Source organism: Talpa occidentalis, unplaced genomic scaffold (assembly GCF_014898055.3).
Source record: "Talpa occidentalis isolate TD23 unplaced genomic scaffold, MPIMG_talOcc4v2.1 talOcc4.4, whole genome shotgun sequence".
Lineage (NCBI taxonomy): Eukaryota > Metazoa > Chordata > Mammalia > Eulipotyphla > Talpidae > Talpa > Talpa occidentalis.
In genome coordinates, this window is record NW_023604295.1 from 51,998,643 (window position 1) to 52,017,683 (window position 19,041).

General features: G+C 42.7%; 2 protein-coding genes across 4 annotated transcripts in view; one reads left to right on the plus strand and one right to left on the minus strand.

The window, feature by feature from the left end:
• Nucleotides 1-15,549, plus strand: part of CFAP44 (cilia and flagella associated protein 44) — a 77,398-nt gene extending 61,849 nt beyond the window's left edge. The window contains exons 27-35 of the mRNA XM_037525542.2: nt 460-663; nt 1,506-1,701; nt 4,637-4,747; nt 6,214-6,344; nt 7,583-7,699; nt 8,536-8,737; nt 9,568-9,728; nt 10,755-10,889; nt 11,804-15,549. Of these exons, the coding sequence (XP_037381439.1) occupies nt 460-663; nt 1,506-1,701; nt 4,637-4,747; nt 6,214-6,344; nt 7,583-7,699; nt 8,536-8,737; nt 9,568-9,728; nt 10,755-10,889; nt 11,804-11,974 (1,428 nt within the window). The 3' untranslated portion in view covers nt 11,975-15,549. The remainder of the gene's footprint in view (nt 1-459; nt 664-1,505; nt 1,702-4,636; nt 4,748-6,213; nt 6,345-7,582; nt 7,700-8,535; nt 8,738-9,567; nt 9,729-10,754; nt 10,890-11,803) is intronic.
• BOC (BOC cell adhesion associated, oncogene regulated) overlaps nt 4,313-19,041 on the minus strand; it is an 87,252-nt gene continuing 72,523 nt past the window's right edge. For all 3 annotated transcript variants that reach the window (XM_037525547.2, XM_037525544.2, XM_037525545.2), the window contains exons 16-20: nt 18,611-18,832; nt 17,726-17,961; nt 17,460-17,536; nt 16,763-16,956; nt 4,313-15,768 (exon numbers count right to left, since the gene is read on the minus strand). In XM_037525547.2, the coding sequence (XP_037381444.1) occupies nt 15,581-15,768; nt 16,763-16,956; nt 17,460-17,536; nt 17,726-17,961; nt 18,611-18,832 (917 nt within the window). In that variant the 3' untranslated portion in view covers nt 4,313-15,580. The remainder of the gene's footprint in view (nt 15,769-16,762; nt 16,957-17,459; nt 17,537-17,725; nt 17,962-18,610; nt 18,833-19,041) is intronic.

Below are 19,041 nucleotides of genomic sequence, written 5' to 3' on the forward strand. Positions count from 1 at the left end.
CTCGAAGAACAAGGAGAGACCACCAATGCAAACAAGCCACAAGGAACAAGCAGGGGAAGGGGTCAGTCGTCACAATAGGAAACTTGAAACCTTCCCTGGAGCTAACATTCAGTACCTGCTTCAGGCAAGAACCCGGATGTTCAGGTCTGGGCCCCAGGTCTGGGCCCCGACAACTATCCATGAAGAATGCATAGTCTTTTATTTAAATCACACAGTACAGATAGAAGGGCATTCTAGACTGATGGCTTAATGATGAATAACTGGAAGGACTGGAGTTATAGAATTCCTACCATTTAAAAAGTTAATGCCACTAATGAACTGATTTCTATGACTACACACACACTTCTCCATCCATAATAAAGGTATAAGAAGAATATACTTTTATTCAAGTTATATTAGTTTTAAAAAGTTTACATATTGTTAATTTCTCATATATCCTCAAATCTTTTTCTACCTCAGGTCAGAGAACTTATTGTCACTTTTGATGCAGAACTTCGTCTCCTGAGACATCAGAAACTGAAACTGGATACTCAGATGAAATTATCTGACTTGCACCATCTCACATTGTTTCAAGAAATGCTTCTCCTCAAGAATTTTGAAAAGCAGGAGAATATACTTCAAGAGCGTGTTAATTCATTAGACCAAGAGGAACAGGACATGCAAGTATGAACTGGCAGGAGCACGCTGGCTGCCTGCACCCTTGGTTATGGAGGCAACTGGGTGTTTTTTTTTTTTTTCTTCTTTATTCCCTCATTCTAGTCCTCTTTTCTTTTTTGTCTTCTCCCCTTGATTGCTGTTTTTGGTATCCTTGGTCACAAAAAAAAGAATCAGATTTTTAAAATAAATTTGATCTGATATTTTGCAAGTTTGGAGAATAAAATCTCACATATAAATCTTAGTTTATGGAATTGCAAAAGGCTATATTTTGCTTGTCACTAGCTATCATATGAAGGTGAGTTTTGATTGTTATCCATATGAATATACCTGGAAAAAGAAGTTGGTGAGTTTCTTAAATATTTTTGCTAGCTTTAAAGTAACATCGTTGAATATCACAGGAAATTGTTATTTACATGCAAATTTTAGTGATATACTATTTGTCTTAAAGGAAGAATTCTATTCAGTAGATATTACATATTAAATAATGACATCAGTTTCTAGCTACATCAGTTTCACTATGAAATTTTTTTCAGTTACTGATATGAAAAAAATCTGCTTTCAAGATGATAATGCAAAGATAATTGACATCTACCTATCAGTAAAATTTCAGTTTATTTAATTTTTGAAAGAGTTAAACATTAAAAAGCTGATCTTATCTGATTCTAACTTACTGAAAGAATGACAAAATTTAATCAAGTAAGTGGATGGTGCTGCAAATATCAGAAATATAAACTTGTATTAAGAAGCTTTAAAAAGATATTCTAAACCATAACCTTACATTATAGTAATGTATAATGCTCTCTGAACCTGGTTTATCAGGAAAATTTTATTGTTTTTTGTTCATGTAGTGGAAAATAAATGAAACTCTTAAAGAGATGGAAGAGAAAAAGATTGAAATTGCAAAGCTCCAAGAACAAGAAAAGGCACTCTATGCTAGTTTCCAAGCAGCCCTGGGAGAAAACAATAAATTTGCTAACTTCCTCATGAAGGTCCTAAAGAAGAGGATTAAGAGGGTGAAGAAAAAGGAAGTTGAAGGAGATGCTGGTTTGTATTTCTTTCTTATATGTGATCCTATTTTCTCTTGGTAGCATGAAATAGAGAAATAACTACGGGACATTTTAAAAAAATTATATATATTTTACTTCTTTTCTCAGGTGTAGTCCCTAAAGAATTTCCACCACCAGCGCACCCCTGCTCCATCACCACAGTCCCCTTTGCTCCTCCCTCCCTCCCTCGGATCCCTCCCCTTTCCCGTCCCCTGCAGGATCTCTGGTTTATAATTGTTTTTGTTTTGTTGTGTTGTGTTTTGTATTGCTATTATTTTTTTACCCTGATGTTTTATTTGGTTACCCTATCTTCCTCCTATAAGTGAAACCATCCGATATTTTTTTTTTCCTTCTGAATTATTTCACTGAGCACAATCCCTTCTAGCGCTAGCCACATTGCTGCAAATGGCATGTGTTTATCTTGATTGCTGAATAGTATTCCATTGTGTATATATACCACATCTTCTTGATTCAGTCATCTATTTTGGGGCATTTGGGTTGATTTCAAGTGTTGCAGTAAACATAGGGGTACATGTATTCTTTTGTATTGATATTTTTGTGTCCTTTGGGAAGATCCTTAGGAGTGGAATTGCTGGGTCATATGGTAGCTCCACTTTTAGTAGGCTGAGGAACCTCCAGACAGCTTTCCATGGTGGTTGGACCAGTTTGCACCCCCACTAGCAATGTAGGAGAGTTCCTTTTTCACTACATCCTCGCCAGCATTTGTTGTTGCTGTTTTTTTTGATATGTGCCATCCTTAACTGATGTAAGGTTATAGTATGTCATTGTGGTTTTGATTTGCATTTCCCTGATTATAAGGGATGTTGAACATTTTTTCATATGCCTGTTGGCCATTTGCATTTCCTCTTTGGAGAAGTGTCTTTTAAGTTCTGCCCATTTCTTGACTGGATTGTTAACTTTGTTTTTATTGTGTGTTCTTTGTATGTCTTTGTGATCAGTGAAAGGGACGTTTTTGACACCTATTTCCACTACATCATTGACAGTGTAGAGGCATTGTGAGGGTTAAAGAGGAGAGGACAAAAACCTTTAGTTCTCTAACTGAGGGTGGGGGGCAGGGAGAGAGAGAGAGACAGAGAGATACATAGATAGATTTCTGCTGAGACTTTTTATTTCCTTGCTGAGGCCTTGCGTTTTTTTCCCCCATTTGCTTCAAGTATGTTTATAATTGGTCACTGTAGTAATTTTATCAATATGGTTTACTTCTCAGATGATTCTAACATTTTGGTCATCTCAGTGTTGGCATTTATTAGTTGTCTTTTCTCAGTCAGTTGGAAAATCTTATGGTTCTCAGTATGATGAGTGCTTTTTCAATTGAAACCTGGAAACTTTCATGTTATGTGGGTTTGTATCTTATCAAAACCTTCTATTTCACTTGGTTTTCTCTAAGAACACTGCTGTGCCAGAGAAAGGGGTGGGAGCCACTTGGCACTGCTGGCTGGAAGGGCTCAGCCTTCACTGAGGAGAGATCTGTAACAGAGGAGAGATCTGTGACTGCTATGAGGGGTGGGAATTCCAGCTCCTCACGTAATCCCTGCTGACAACACGATGGCAGCAGCTTGGCGCCTCTGGGCAATGATGGAAGTCCTACTGCTTTGTGACGGCTGTTCTGATACTGCCTCTGCAGGGAGGGAGAATGGGGCCCGTTGCTGCCAGGTGAGGTAGCAGTGGTCATCCAGGCTTCCCCTGGGGTCTGCATAGACATAGTTATCGGGGCTGGTTATAGGTCTGCAGGAATAAATATGTGGGTTCCCTCCTTGGCCTTCTCTGACACCTTCCTTGTGAGAGTGTTGGGGTACTTCATTACAGCTTTACACACCTGGGTATCTGGGCACCCCACTTGGTCTTTGCTGCAGTGGGTCACAGAGTGGGACAATGGTTTTTTCTGTGGTGGTTTGTTGGAATAAGGTCTAAACCATTCTGTCTTGCTAGGGTATGTCTTTCCTGGTCTCCTTGCTAGAGAAATCAGGCTCTCGCTGGGCCATCCCATGTCTGCCTTTGTTAGTGTTTCCAGGTCACAGTCTTCCTTATCGCCAAGTCTGAGATACGGGAGAAAAAAGACCCGAGGAAATCACCGCAGGGCTGGCCCTCAGGTTCTGAGGTGCATATTTGATTTGCCATCTTTGCACGTTTCAGAGTCCTCCTGTAATTGCTTTACATGGACTATCCAGGATTTTTAATTGAATTTAATGGGAGGAATAGAAAAAGTAGGTCTTCATCATCTTCCGGAAAACAGGAGTTTATGTAAGAATTTTAAAGTCTGATTTTAAACTTTGTCAGTTTATTTCATAAGGTGGTTCAGACCGCTTAACAGATCTTTCAAAGAAATCTGGAGAGGATTCACACCATCTCTATTTTTTTCTAGTTTGAAGTTTCATAAAATAGAAATAGCCTGGGCGGGGGTGTGGGGGAGGCTGGGGAAAAAAAAAGAAAAAAAAAATAGCCAGTTGGCAACCTGTGGCTCAGACATGTTTAAAAAGAATATGGAGCTGCACAGTTGTGTGGGTGAGGTCTCCAGTCACTTATCAGAAGCACTTGGGGACAGATGTGTTTCAGTTTTCAACAATTTATATTTTCTTAAAAGATATTTTATTCAATGTTGTTAAAGGAAAATTGGATTCTTGGGCCTCCCTGGTGGTGCAGGGGTTAAAGTCTTAGCACTATCAAGCTATCTGCGGCCATTGTGGCAGGAGTTCTATCCCCAGCCTGGGAGCTGACCCACATGGCGCAGCAGACTTCGCCTGTCTCGCCCTCTGCTCCCCTCAGCAGTGTATTTCAGTAGATCCACCTGTAATTTTCTGCTTTATGTCTCCTGTTCTTCTAGTGACTGTTTGAGAAAGATTTTATTTTTTAAAAGTCTGGGATTTAGTTTAACATAGAAACTGAACTCTCTTTAATAATATCTTTGTGTTTAGATGAAGATGAAGAAAGTGAAGAATCAAGTGAAGAAGAATCAAGCTTGGAGAGTGATGAGGATGAGTCTGGATCTGAAGATGATGTTTTTGATGACTCCATCTGCCCCTCAAGTAAGCTGGATAAAAGCTTGTGTTTTCTGTTGCGTGTGAATATGGTTTGACCTCTACCAAAGGGATCCTTTTTTTGTTTTCCTTTTCCGTTCTCTCAGAATAAAATTTAAGGGGAGCGTGGCATAAAATATATGAGATACAGCTTTGGGGGCTCTTGGATGATTTATTTTGTGTTCCCTTAGGCTGCCATTTATGAGTGAAAAATCTGCATACAACCTGCAGTTGAGTGTCATAAATTATACACACTTCATTTTCTATAGAAGCAACAGATTGTACTCTGTATCTGCTTATCTACTTTATTTTTTATGAAGTGCTCTCTTTTTAACAAGCTTATTTTCATATTCCAAATATGTTTTGTAAGGGCAATTTGTACCATTTTCCTGAAAATGCTTGGCAATTTACATTCACTGTTTTCACTGGTGAAACCAGGCTGATGCAGCCAGACCAATATTCATATACTTGCGATAGAGGAACGGTTCAACAGAGAAAAAAATTATTTCCTTTTGGGCTGACATAAGGTTTAATTTACAAAAAAATTTAAATCTTGTTTTGATTTTGAAAATAGAGTCTTCTTTAGAACCATACATATGTGGAAGAGAGGAAAGGAACTCACTTGTAATGTCACTCATTATTTTATAGCGAGATTGAAGGACTTTAAGTCCTTTAGCTAGTTTAGTGGTAATACTAGGGCTACAACTCAGGTTCCTGAATTCCACTGCAGAACTCCATTATATTTTTATTTTATCAATTACTTGGTGGATAAATGTGACTTTAAGTGTGAGGTAATAGAAATTAATATAGAGATATTATACTTGAAGCCCATACATCCTGTAAGTTGCATGACCTCTGTGAGATTAAGGTCCCACCCATAAAATGGGAATATTCAGGGGGCCTCCCTGGTGGCGCAGGGGTTTAAGTCTCAGCACTATGAAGCTATCCATAGCCACTGCAGCACGAGTTTGATCCCCGGCCATGGAGCTAACTCACATGGCACAGCAGACCTCTTCTGTCTTGTCCACTGCTCCCCTCAGCAGTGTATTTCAGTAGATCCGCCTGTTCTGCTTCCCACTCTCTGGTGAATCCTCTCACCCTCCCACACCTCTGGCTATACCCCAGCTCTTGTATTCATAAATAAATAAATCTTTAAAAAAATGGGAATATTCAATAGTTTCTCCTTTGCAGGTACTCAAGGTTTGAGCCTTGAGTAAGATAATATATGTAAAGAGCTGAGTGTAAAGCCTGGCTCAGAGTACAGCTCAGAGCTTCAAGACTGGGGTTATAATTACTGTCGTCATTATTGGTATCGGTAACTTATACCTGAAACACTGGCGCCCTGAATGTGGTGAGAGCTTGCTAGAGAGGATCCACAAATGGGACATTATTTTGAAACTGCAAAGTCCACACTTGGTGCATTACTACATCCTATAACAAGTTGGGCTTCTTTTTTATTTTGCTTGTCTTTTCAGATTGTAATGTAAGTCTTTTTGAACTGGCCCTTCAACTTAGAGAAAAGAGGCTGGACATTGAAGAAGCCTTAGTTGAAGAAAAGAAAATTGTCGATAACCTCAAAAAGGAATATGACACATTGTCCAAAAAAGTAAGGTGACCTCCTACTTATTTATCCCCTCTCTACAGGCTGCACCGCCTCTGCTATATTGTGCCAGGTCACAGTAATACCATGTTAGAACATCTCTCCAGAGCAGAAACATTTCAATGGTCACATCCAATTTTCTCTCCCCAAGCACAGTCCTGGTGGGGCTGTTGCTCTTCTGATGATCAAACTCTATCCCAATCACTGGCCTCCAAATAGTTTTCATTGCCTACATATATCAGTAGAAAAGTTGTGGAGCACATATTCCTACAACAGATGTCTATTTTTGTATGTTATATTCACAACTATTGTATTAATATATTTTGCATATTTTTAAACATTTGTAAAAACAAATAGAAAAGAATGAGATAAAAATAAATAGAAACAGATAGTTTCTTACTGGACCCCAGTAGATCTCTTTGTTTTCCCTTGGGTGCATGCAACCCCATGTTGGAGACCAGGACTAGGCAGTCAAACTTCTGGTATAACTATGTTGGATAGTTTCCGCCTTTTTCCTTCTCGGTACTCTCTCCTACAGCAACATCTACTGAACTTGACTGATATTTAGAAATGCGGATAGCTTGCTTTTCCTCTTGCAAACAGGAAATGATTTGAAAGCATTCAAGTTGCATAGATGATGGATGGGTCTCAGAAATACTGTAGTTAGTACTTTTGTTGCTTTTTGAGCTTTTTCTTTAACGTATCGAGGTCATAATGACCTCATTTTAAGGCATTGACAAAGGCATCCCCTGCTAAGAGCTGTTTTTCATGAAGAAATACAAAGGATGAGGACCAAATGTCTTTTGAATTCTCATTCACAAAAATCTTTACAACTCAGGAGACATAGGAATGAGTGAAAAAGTTGGTGGATTTTGACTTAGCTATAAGAAAATAATATACATCCCTGGGTTCCACCAGTTAATTCCACTCCCACAAGACAGACCCCGCCTATGCTGTTACTTCCTGCCAAGATGCCATCATTTCCCACCTTGAGTATATGTTCATAGCATCTTCTCCACATTTCGTACATGGGACTTTGTTTCTATTTTTTAATGCAATTTTTAAAAAATTTTAAAAATGTGTATACTTTTAATTGAGCTTATTTGGATACCCCAATCAGGTACTGCTCCCCTGGTGCACCAGTGACTCACCCCTAGCCCACAACCCTCTTTGTTCCTCCTCCTCCTCCAACCTTCCTCCCTCTAGATGCTGCGACTGAAACTGAAACGTGGGACTTTCCACAGGTAAAAATTGTGGCAACTAATCTGAACGCAGCAGAGGCAGCCTTGGAGGCTTATCAACGAGAGAAGCAGCAGCGGCTGAATGAACTGCTGGTTGTGATTCCACTCAAGCTCCACCAGGTGATGGGTCTGGGGAGGGTGCCCCACCCCCTCTAAGCAGAAGCGCCACCACCCAGGCTGTTCCAGAGAGTCATCATTACTCACGGGGAGAATTAGTCCGTAGCTGAGAATTCTGCCTGTATAATGACAACCAAACTCTTCTTACCCATTCTTAGATTGCTAACAGCGAAAAATGTATTTCCTTATGGGTCATCACCACTGTGAGGTGTGAGTCATTTAAGGTCTGGGGAAATGAGGACCCTAGGACTTAGAGGTTGAATTCTTGGATCTTGCACATGTGTTACTTTCCCTGCCACTTATTTTAAGCCATTGACAAAGGCATGATGCAAGAATTATCTTCACTTATACTCTACTCATCAGTGATGGCGGTCAAGACAAAAAGGAAAATCTTTTTTCTGGTTCTCCTTTTCTTTGTTCATTTCCACACACCACTTGGCTTACAACTTATGTTGAGATAGAGATGCATGAGTAAGAGAAATGACCCATCATACCCTATTTGCTGTCAGGAGAGAAAGTTGTATTTTGGAAGACCAGCCTTACGTGCTTTGTGTCACCCGACCCAAACTGGATCAGGTACTTTGCCTTGAGCACTTTGCCCCATATACCAGCCCATCATTGTTGATCTGCATAGTCTGTGGGAGAGATTTATCATCCCCAGAGGGACGTGATGTGGTTAACTATTTGAAGACAACCTCCTGCTTTTCCACTTACCCAGTGTTGAGAGAGATGGACATCCGAAGGCAGTGACCTAAGCAGGGGGCCGAGAAGGAAGTGCTGCTTTTGTGCTGTCTATGACCTTATACGGAGTTTGATCTTTGTCTATTTTGTTTTTGTAGATAGAGTATGTAATATTTGGAGAAATACCTAATGACCTTTCTGGAACATTGGTCTTTTCTAATCACTCCTTGAGTCTGCTGCAAGAGCGAATCGTATACCTTCAGGAGGAAAATGCCAAGCAGCGCAAACTTAACAAAGAATACCGGGAGAGGCGTAAACAGCTTATCCGAGAAAAAAGACAGATGGCAAAAACTATCCAGAGTAAGTACCTAAGCCCGTGGGTTATCTAGTAATATTCACTGATAACAGACAACTACCAGGTGACTATCTCCAAATCTGAAAGCAGTAAGTAAGCACAGAATCAGGAGGAAACAAGGAAGAGAGGAAAGGACCACTTTATCCTTCTTGCACGTGTGAGAATTGCCCAGGCCCCAAACGCCTCCCCCCGATTGGATGTTAAGTTGTATTTCATTGCAGTTTTTGTGTTTTTAACTTTCCCTGATTCTGGTGAGGTTGAACACCTTCACATTCATTTGTTTATGTTTCCTTTTCTGTAACAGGCCTGTCACATCCCTTGCTACTTTTTCTCTTCTATTTTTTGTTACTGACTTTTGGGATTTCTTTCTACTTTGTCTTTGTTGATTAAATGCACTTCAAAAAATTTTATTTAAGTTTTATCACTCTAAATTTTATCAAATTAAAATTTTTAAAAATTTGGGTCTCCCCTGGTGGCGCAGCGGTTGAGCGCTGGGCTGAGAAGCTGCCTGCAGCCTCTGGCCGGTTCAATCCCCGGCCACCACCGGGCGAGGGTCCCACATGGTGTAGACCTCTCCTGGCGCCCGCTGCAACCCTCAGCAGTGTATTTCACAGTCTGCCTGTTCTGTTCCCCACTCTGCCTCTGGTGAATTCTCTCACCCTCCCACGCTTCTGACTGTACCCAGTGCTTGTATAAATAAATAAATAAATCTTTAAAAAAATTTTTTTTAAAAATTTTATCACTCTTGCAAAGCTATTCCTTAGTTTCATGACTGGTATTGTTCATTTAATAACAAGGGAGCTATTGCATTACCCGATGGTGTCTGTCTTCTTAGAAATGGAAGAGACAGTTCGTCAACTAATGATCAGCAAATTTGGCCGTGTGATAGACCTGGAAGCCCTTCAGACACTCTCTGTGAACACAACACTTGAAGAACTGAAGATCAGAAAACTTCGAAAGGAGCTATCGAATGCAAAGGAGATGAAGATGTGGGAGGTAAGGCCAAGAAGACAAGTGATCTACTTTGGCTGAATCTGGGTTGAACTGTAAGTGGTTTCTGCGGTGCAGCTAGAGATGAGTCTGTGACCCTGTCACCCCCAGGATCTTAAGCCTGTCTCAGTTTTACCATTCACTTAGCTGGAGGGGTTTATCTTGGGGTGAAAGCACCAGTACTAGGTTTGGATTCCAGGGTGCAAATAACTATGATGGCAATGTGAAAGTGCTCTAACAGGGTTAAGAGTGGAACTGTTGTGCTCTGAGGTGCCTGTGTTACTCTGCAGAGCTTCGGAATGCTCTTACAAACTAGAAATTAGAGAACATCTTGAAGTAGTAACTTCTGTAGTGAGGTATGGACTGTTTGGCTAGTGGTGTCTTAGCAGCTGTTAATGCCTGTGGTGTTCCCTGAGCAGTGGGATGAGGCAGTGTCCCGGCTGCACCTTGGCTCCAAGATGGGAACTTTTATAAAGTTTTTATAAGCCCGCAAGTCATTATCCTTTCTCCCATTTTCTGTCCTACCTCATCAATAGGTGGGGAAGAAGTCCCTCGCGCTATTGTGCTTTCCCTTTGTTTTCCGATAGTCGCCACTGAACATGTGTGTGGGAGTGGCGCCTATCATGGGCATGCTAGAAGTGAGAGGCAGCCTAAAATAATGTGTTGGCATTATGAGAACAAAGGAAAGCCAGTAGCCATCTATGACTACTCAAACTACCTTGAGAATTTTGACCAGGACTGGGAATAGAGCGATGTATAGAAGTTTGCTGTTTGTCATTCTCCCTTTTAGGTAATGAATACTCTCACTCACCATGCATACGAATTTCATTCCTTAACAATAGTGTTATCTATCTCATTTTACAGTCTTCCTGTTTTTAACCAAACCAGACTCAATGCAGTTGCTTCTATGTTGGTATTTGATCGCATTTCCCATGTGCATGTGCTCTATTTGCCTGACGTTTATCAAACCCAGACATACATTTTTCTCTCTTTCTCCTTATTAATCCTTTTTGCATCTTCCTGCTCTGGTAGGAAAAGATTGCTCAAATGCGATGGGAATTGATGATGAAGACAAAAGAACACACCAAAAAGCTTCATCAGATGAATGATTTATGTGTTGAAAAGAAGAAACTGGACTCTCGGCTGAATACGTTACAGAACCAGCAGGTATGTTCTTATCCTTCAGATCCTTTGTCAGAACTGGGGATGCTCTGTTAACAGTAGCTGTTCACAAGAATATCAAGTGCTGACCTTCAAACAAACCCTGATCTTGACCCGCTCCAGCCCACCTGGGTCCCCGAGGACACTGAGTTGACCTACCTTATGGTGAGCCTGAGGGACTAACTTTACTGCATGCCCGTTGGATGCCATGAACATACATTTGACCTAAAGTGGGTATCTTGCATTGTGGAATCTCAGGTTATCTTATTGAAACAGTTGTTGCATTTTATGGCTTTCAAGTTTGCTCTTATATAACATTTATTGAACTTAGCATATAATACATAGAATGTGGTGGATATTATTTTTTAATTTAGGTTTATTGGTGTCAAGCCTTGCCCTATAGGAACCTAAGCAATGTATCATCTTACAATAGCGTCTGAAAAAAATTCCAGTTTCTCTTGTTTCTTTGCTTTATATATTTCATTAAGAATGCTGCAAATGCTCAAATCAGGGGTTCTCAAAGTGTGATCCCCTGAAGCACTGCATCAGCATCACCCTGAGAGTTTGAGCAGGAACTGGCTAGACAAGGGAGGAAATAGGATGAAGAAGTGAGTTATTTCCTTTGCAGAAAACAAAATATAGCTGCATAGAAAAAGGATGTACCTTGTCTTTTACCATGCCAGTGATGAATCCTTGGGGGTATGAGTGATGGTTTAACCTGTTACCCACCTAAAGGATCTATATGTTTAGATGTGTTCATTAGCTCAAAGGCCCCCTTTTAATGGTGGGATTTCAGTGGAGGACTTGAAAGCCCTTAAAAGGAGGCGCAATAGCCATTGAAATTGACTCGAGGCAGAAGGACAGAGAGGTTGTTCCATTCGAAATGATGCTTAGAGGAGGGTCGTGTTTTCTTCCCACAGGGCAATGCCTTCCAGGCTCCTCGGAAAGCAGATATTGTGGCAAAAGAGAAGGTCACTAAATTGATCCAAATCCAAGCACAAAGAATTGTGGCCTTAAAGGAAGAGATTGCTCTTCTGCGTAAGAAAGGAGGTCTCACCCTCCCACCCATTCGGTCTCCACAGCAGAACTAGATAAAGTCCACGGGGCTCGAGGTTTGCCTTTTGGACATGTGCTTCACCAGAAGGTCTGTTTTTTTTGGTCACGTACTACAATCTTATTTTAAAGTGAACTTATCTAAAAGTCTAAATCCAGATCTTAGTCATGTAGTTTTAATAATTTCTCTCATTTGGTTATTTTAGAACAGACTGTAGCACTTAACATCTATTTATTAATGAACTGAACCATTTTAGATTTGTTTAGAACCAAGTCTAAACAAAAGGCTGCACCTCAAAACTGCAACAAAGCATGTGTTTTAGGGAAGTTTGTATTTGGTTTTCTGACATTTTAGCTGTTGGCAAGAAAAGCTATCATTCAGCAATCCATCCTTTTTTTTTTGATCCTTGGAAAATAAACTTTGACGATAAGTTTTCTGAGAGGACATGAGAAAAAAACAAACTTATTTTGCCAACATCATCACAGAATAAGAAATGCAATTTAGAATTCCGACATTGTTAACGTCATGAAACAATTATTTGAGGATTCAGGCAATGCAGAGATGTACCAGAGCAGTCTGCTTTGGGTTAGCAGAAAGCAGGCAAATAACCAGCTTCCTGAATCACCCACAGTTTTAGCAAACTCAGCTCTGACAGGAATAGCAGGATATGTTTTCCAGAATGGCCAAAAAAAGGTTTTTTTTTTCCCCCCCTCTGAAGATGTTTATGACTCTACCTGTCTTCTAAGTATTCCCATGGTTTCTCAAGTCTTACGCCGCTTTCTCTCAGGTTCTACTTGAGTCATTTGCTGTTTTTGATATAGAAGTAATGAGGCAAGATCAAAATCATTCTGAAGGAACATCTCTAACAATCACTTTGGAAGGTATATGGCATTTTAAACTAATTTGGGAGTGTCTTTTTGATTTGGGGGTAAGTGGCCACTGGGATCTTGGAATGAGCTCACTGATATTTGGATCGCTGTTGGTAACACAATGGAGCACTTTGATTCAGACCTCAAGGACTTATTCCATTGGAGCTGTCTCAGAATATAAAGTTGGTCACTGAGATGGAAAGGTGAAGAAGGCAATACTGCTTTAATGTAGACAGGGACTCAGCAATGTCAAGTATCCCTAACCCGTGGCTAGCTTGCTGAGCTGCCCGCCCCAAATTATAAAGAGGATTAACTTGCTTTGTATGTTACAATATATGTGTATGTGAGAGCTGGACACTTGATCTCTAAGATTCTTTCATATTCCTGTTTAAGAAGTCTGAATAGTTTGTGCCTATCACCATAAATCTCTGGTGTAGTAGCGTCTCTACTAGAGAGAATACATTTTTAGCACCTTTTCTACTATATGCTCTAAACTATGTGTGTCTTTGAATCTTTTAGGAAAATGTTCTAGTCACAGCTGTTTTACTTATTTACTGCTGCATAGTTTCAAACAACAAGAACCATGCAGTCACCACAACACTTGTGCCTTCATCCATAATGTTTGGAATTCTATTTTTTTGGATTAGATGGATAACTTTAGTTTCATGTCTGCTTTAGTTTCATGTCTGCTTGAATCCAGATTCAGTCTTGACTCGATAATTTTAATGAGCATTCAAAGCTTTGGAAAGTTCAAACAGGAGACACCCAGTATACAGCTTGGGCTGGGGGGATGGAAAACTATCCTGCTTCCCACATCAAGGAGTTCTCTGCCCTGACAGAAGGCAGCCTCACCTGGAAAGGCCAGAAATCAGTTTGAATTAAGTTACTTGTGGATCTACTGTTAATATAACTTGAAAGAAAAAAAGACAACTGTGGAGTCCAAACTTTCTGTCACAACTTCACAGTAAAGAGCGTGATTATTGACACCAAGGCGGCCTGTCCCACGTGGGAAGGCTGCCCTCTCAGAGAGGTCTTGAGCTGAGCTCTGTGTCCCCCACCAGGTCCTGCCCACTTGGCCTTACGCTACCCCTTAGTAATTTAGAAGCCTCTGTTGGCCGAGTTAAATCTAAATTTTAAAATGAATCTAAAGAAAAGCAATGAAATTAAATATTCAGAACTTCCCAAAGCTTCGAATGCTCATTCAATGAACTGAATGAAAACGGAGTAATTTCACTTTCTAGGCTGAAATTTGAAAGCCTAATGGTTCCATTCTTTCCTGCAATTATCTCTGTCCTTTAACATGCATTAAAAGCACTACTGTTGTGGTACCAATGCTGGGCAGTAAACAATGTCACTCATCACAGAAGTTCACCATCTTCACTTTGGAGATAAAAAATTTTAAGACAATGGGATAGATAATGTTAGCGCTCAAATTTGAGAGTCCCTGGATTAACTGAGTGAAGAGCGAGAGCACTGGTCCTGCCCCACACTTACCCTTAGTACCAGGTTGTCTGAAGTCACGTCTTCTTCCCATTTAAATGTTCTTTATAGGCCTTCAATTTATTTCTTAACATTTTAAAAATACTGCTTTTCTGAAAGTCATGTTGTCTTAGTTCTTTTTCCACTTCAGCTGTTTGATGGAAAAGATACAGGAAACCTAGAGAGCAGGTGCTGTGTTTGCTCTGGCCAGCAGAGGGCGCGCTTGTCCTAGACAGTCCGTTACTCCTGAGCTTTCCAAAGATCTTGTTTCTCAAATTTGTGACTAGAGTGTGGCAGTTCATCTGTTACTCCACTTTACTGAAATCTAGAAAATGTTTTCCTTCTGAGAACACTTAAATTGTGTTAGGGCTTTCCCTGCAAACTTCAGCCTTCATCTAGTTATATCAAGATTGATCTGTGGTTGGACAGCAGTAAGCAATGTTGTTTTGAAACAACCAGTGAGTGAACTCCTCTGGCTATGTTGGTAGATTTTTGGAAAAAAGGGAAATGAGTTTTATCAGGCACAACATGTTCATGCGTGTAGCACAGCATTTAAGCAATTACCAACATTTTGGGGAAAATATTTGGTCTTCGACACACACTGAGGTAGAAAAGCTTAGTTTCATTGACATTCAACAGTTAAAGACATTTGCTACCTTCCTTTTCCCTATCTCCTCTCTTGATAAATCTGGGAACAGCACAAGTGGGTATTTTCTTCAAATACTCAAACTGAAGCCTAACATGGAAAGAGACTGCTGAGTCATAAGTGACTAAGTTGAAGGCTACGGGGAAGACTAAACATTTATTTAGAAGTTACAGTGTTTGTTTTTACAGCGATATGTTGCCACAGATTATTGATTCTGGAAGGTTTGTTAATGCTTATAGTACTTATAATGCTTCTAGTACACAACAAAGTCCATTCTCACCGGCCTCTTCTGAAAACATGTCCTGTAGCAGCAGCTCCGTCCTTGTGCGTGGGGATCTCCAGCCGGTCACGTGCGGTCCCTGCTTTGCCCTCTTGGTCGTGGCGGCTTCTCTGTGGGCCTCCAGGCAGTGGCAGGAATTCTGAGTGAAGAGCTGTTCCTCTTTCTTGGCTGACTCGTGTTCGGTTGCAGCTTGTTTTCCTTCTCATACCTCCATGGGTAGGATTCCCTTGCTCTCTCCAGAATTATAAAAAACATACATTTATTTACAAGTGCATAAATATATAAATATGGCTATTATAGAAAAATAAATACCAATTTTCTGTCTTTTTTTAAAATAATATATAGTCTTTCTGGGATACTGGCTTCTGTCTAAATTGTGGGCGGTGGCGTTTCAAAAGTCACGTGCACTGGTGGGCCGGGGGAGAGCCGCTTCCCGCGTTCTTGCCCAGCATAGGCCCCGGTGGGGTGCTGGAGACACCAGTCTCCTCCGCCCATTTGGCAGGAGTCCAGGCTGTCAACCTCTTCAACTGGTACCAGGCCCAAGCAGCAAGGGGGGCCTGAGGGGAGAGAAAAGTGGAAATATTAAAATCCAGGCTGACTGGGAAGCCATGCCCCGTGGTTCTGGGTCACCCCTTAGGTGACGGGAGTGGCGTGTCTGCCCTGGAGGAGAGAAACCTAGCACCAGGACGGCTGCACTGCCTCTGATGTCCCCCACAGATCTGGGCTGGCCCTATTAGCCGTGTCCTACCTGTGCTGTACAGAGGGGGACCACAGAATCTCAGCACTGAGCCTTGGAAGAAAGCCCTACTTTTTTTTTTTTAAACCCCTACTTACTCTGAAGCTGCTAGTCCACCACTGTGCTATGGTCGCTAGATATTCCTGTGCACGTCATCGCCTGCCCAGATCGAGTTGTTCAGTTTTAATGGTATTGGCCTGAATCTAGGGGGGTGCCTGTCTTTTAGAATTTTATCTCCCAGAGACAGGGCCCAAGCTTGGTGTATGGGCCCATATACATGCCATGGAGGCTCAGAAACGTCAGCCAACCCTCTGAACCAGCCTCCACCCCAACCAGGTATCTACTGACTTCCAAGAGACTGGCATGAAAAAAAGTGGGGTAAGGGGTGCACTGAGTCCCTGAGAGGAAGAGTTCTGTGGACGCACAGAGCATTGCAGTATTTGTAAGAACTTGGCTCTGTAACAACTGATACACCCTCCGCCCTTAATTAAGGGACAAGACCCAACAAAGCAAGCTATTTTGGCGTGATTAGCGAACGCCTCTGAAGTGATGAGAGGCTGTAGTAGGAATTTGTGAATGGTCTTGAAATGCAGGGGAGACCAAAAGGACTTCTCTCTTTGAACTGGAGAAGTGTCCTTTCTCTCAACCTTTGAGGACAGAGCGGTGGGGGCTTCCTTGCCCTCCTCTCTCTTCTGCATCAAGCAGTGGGGACTCCTTCCCAAGTGCTACCTCTGAGAACTGTCCTCTCCCCTCCTCCAAGTCACTCCTGGGTGACCTCCAACTTGTTCAGTTTCCCTCCTTGCCCTGGCAAAGACCTGGGTGAAAAAGCGGGTCCCACGTCACTTCCACCCCAGGATTCTGGGGTACACTTCTCGTTCCTGACTGGCCGGCAGCCACAGGCTGCTCCTGGAGGTGGAGGCAGTCCCGGCGGGGCTGGAGCAGCTGGTGAGTAGAGTCATCGGGCAGCGTGTATAAGAAAGAGTCCTCATCCAGGTTAGACTTGGGACCCCTGTGTGTGAAAGACCAGATGGGATGCTGAGGTAAGAACAGAGTGGGCCCACACACCCCCTATCCCTGCTGATGCACTGTTTGTGGGCATGACTGAGCAAAGCTCAGCAGGGGCTGTTCCCCCACTGTGGATCAAGTAGTGCCATGCCAACATTTCCACAGGTAATTCTAATCCATTTCCATTTCATTGCCGGCAAGTCCCGAGTAGCGTATATGAGAGGATGTGGCGTCCCAGGGCCTGTGATTACAGCCCCTGTATGTGGCTGCCTGGTCTGCCAGGTGAGGGGAGGATTCTGGAAGGCTAACCCAGACCCTGGAGTGGAAGAGGCATTCTTAACTGGAAACACAACAGATACCCCTTAAGGAAAGAGTTTGGCACAGCAGGTTATCTGACGTGGGGTCCCTAAGCAAAGCACTAGCTGTCACATGCGTGACTATTAGATTTGAGGAGCTAAAGAGCAAGTGAAGTCTGATGCTCAGGTGGAAGGAGAGGGCCCTGGTTACCTGGGAATCTGGTGACTCTGGGGGTCATATCCATCACCAAGAACGGTCTGCCTCAGCAGGTTGTTGGTGTCATCCCGCTGCTCAGGAAAATAGCAATGAAAAAGTTACATTTGAATCCAGGTAACTCTCCTATTCACTGAACAGGACGAGCTGTTACTGATTAGAGAGAGCCCCACCCAGCCACAGCCCAGGATTAGATGCTGCAAAGGGGGAAGCCCCAGGAGGTGGCCTGTACCTGCTTGCCTACTTTCCTAGGACCACTTTACCTGCTGAAGCTCCCCTGGGCAGTGCTGCTGAGGTTTCATGCCTGGGTAGCCTATGGCTGCTGCAGGGCAGCCCCTGTTCACATGTACCCCACTGGCACAGGTGCGTCCATTGGCACCAGTGAGGTAGGGCTGGCCACTGGCTCGATGGCCTGGGAGTCCTCCCAGTGGTACCATGGTGTATTGGCAGGACGAAGACAGAAGGGCACTTCGAGGAAAACCCAAGTCTGTTGTATGTTCTGGAAGGACAGAAGTATGCTTAGGTAAGGAGGCCTGGGGCAGTTTGGAAAAGTTCTACATGAACCTCAGAAAACTCCTAAGGTAGGCAGAGAAATGACATTACCTCAGGAATGGGAGAACATTCTCAGAATTTTCCTCCTGTCACCCATTTTTTTTCCCCCAACGTCTAGACTTATTGTGTGGGGAAAAGGGTTGGGGGAAAGGAGGTTTTGAGTGAAGTGAAGGCGCAATATTTAAATGAGGCAAATTAACCAGATGTGTTGCCATTTGACTCAGAAATTAATGGAATAACAGCTCAATCCAGGATAAGGGAGAAAGCTCATGGCATCCAGACCCAGTGGAGAGGCCATGTGGATTCTAAGTAGGAAAGGGTGGCCAGACAGGAATAGGAGCTGGAGCCACTTAATCACTATGTCCTGAGACAGACCAAACTGCTATTTCTCCATCTGCCCAGGTTGGTGAGCTGGGAGGAAGGGCCTATTCTTGGCCTATTCTGTCTCCCCGCCCTCTGGGCCACCTGGTTGAGCTCCAGTGAATGTGAAGGGGGACATCTCCAATCTGGCAGGGGTGGAGGGTGCCTAGGGAACTAGCGGGGTCCCCTCCCCTCCCGAGACTCCATCTCAGTGCTGAGGAAGGTCATTTACTCACTCTGCTTAGACCAGGCCCGCCACAAGCAGAAAGGGATAAAGGAGACGATGAGGAGGACGATAGAGCCCAGGACGACCCCGACAATCAGATAGGGCAGGTCGCTGGAGCGTGCCACCATAGCCCCGGTGCCCATCGGCCGCTCTATGGTTTCAGGGGGTGGCAGCTGGGGTGGGGCCAGCGTTGGAGGTGGGAGTCGACCAGGCTGACCAGATGACTTCCGAGCTGTAATTGTGGACAAAACTCACTTGAGGGTCTAGTCCTTTGACATTTCATTCACAACGAATAGAGAAAAACCAACCACCTTGATTCCCTGGGTGTGGAGCAGGGGGTCGGTCTCACCAGGAGACCTCGCCACCCATGAGATGAGTGTGGAGTCCAAGCTCAGATTGAAATTGGCTCCTTGTGTGGAACCCGCTGCTGCTGAGAACCGA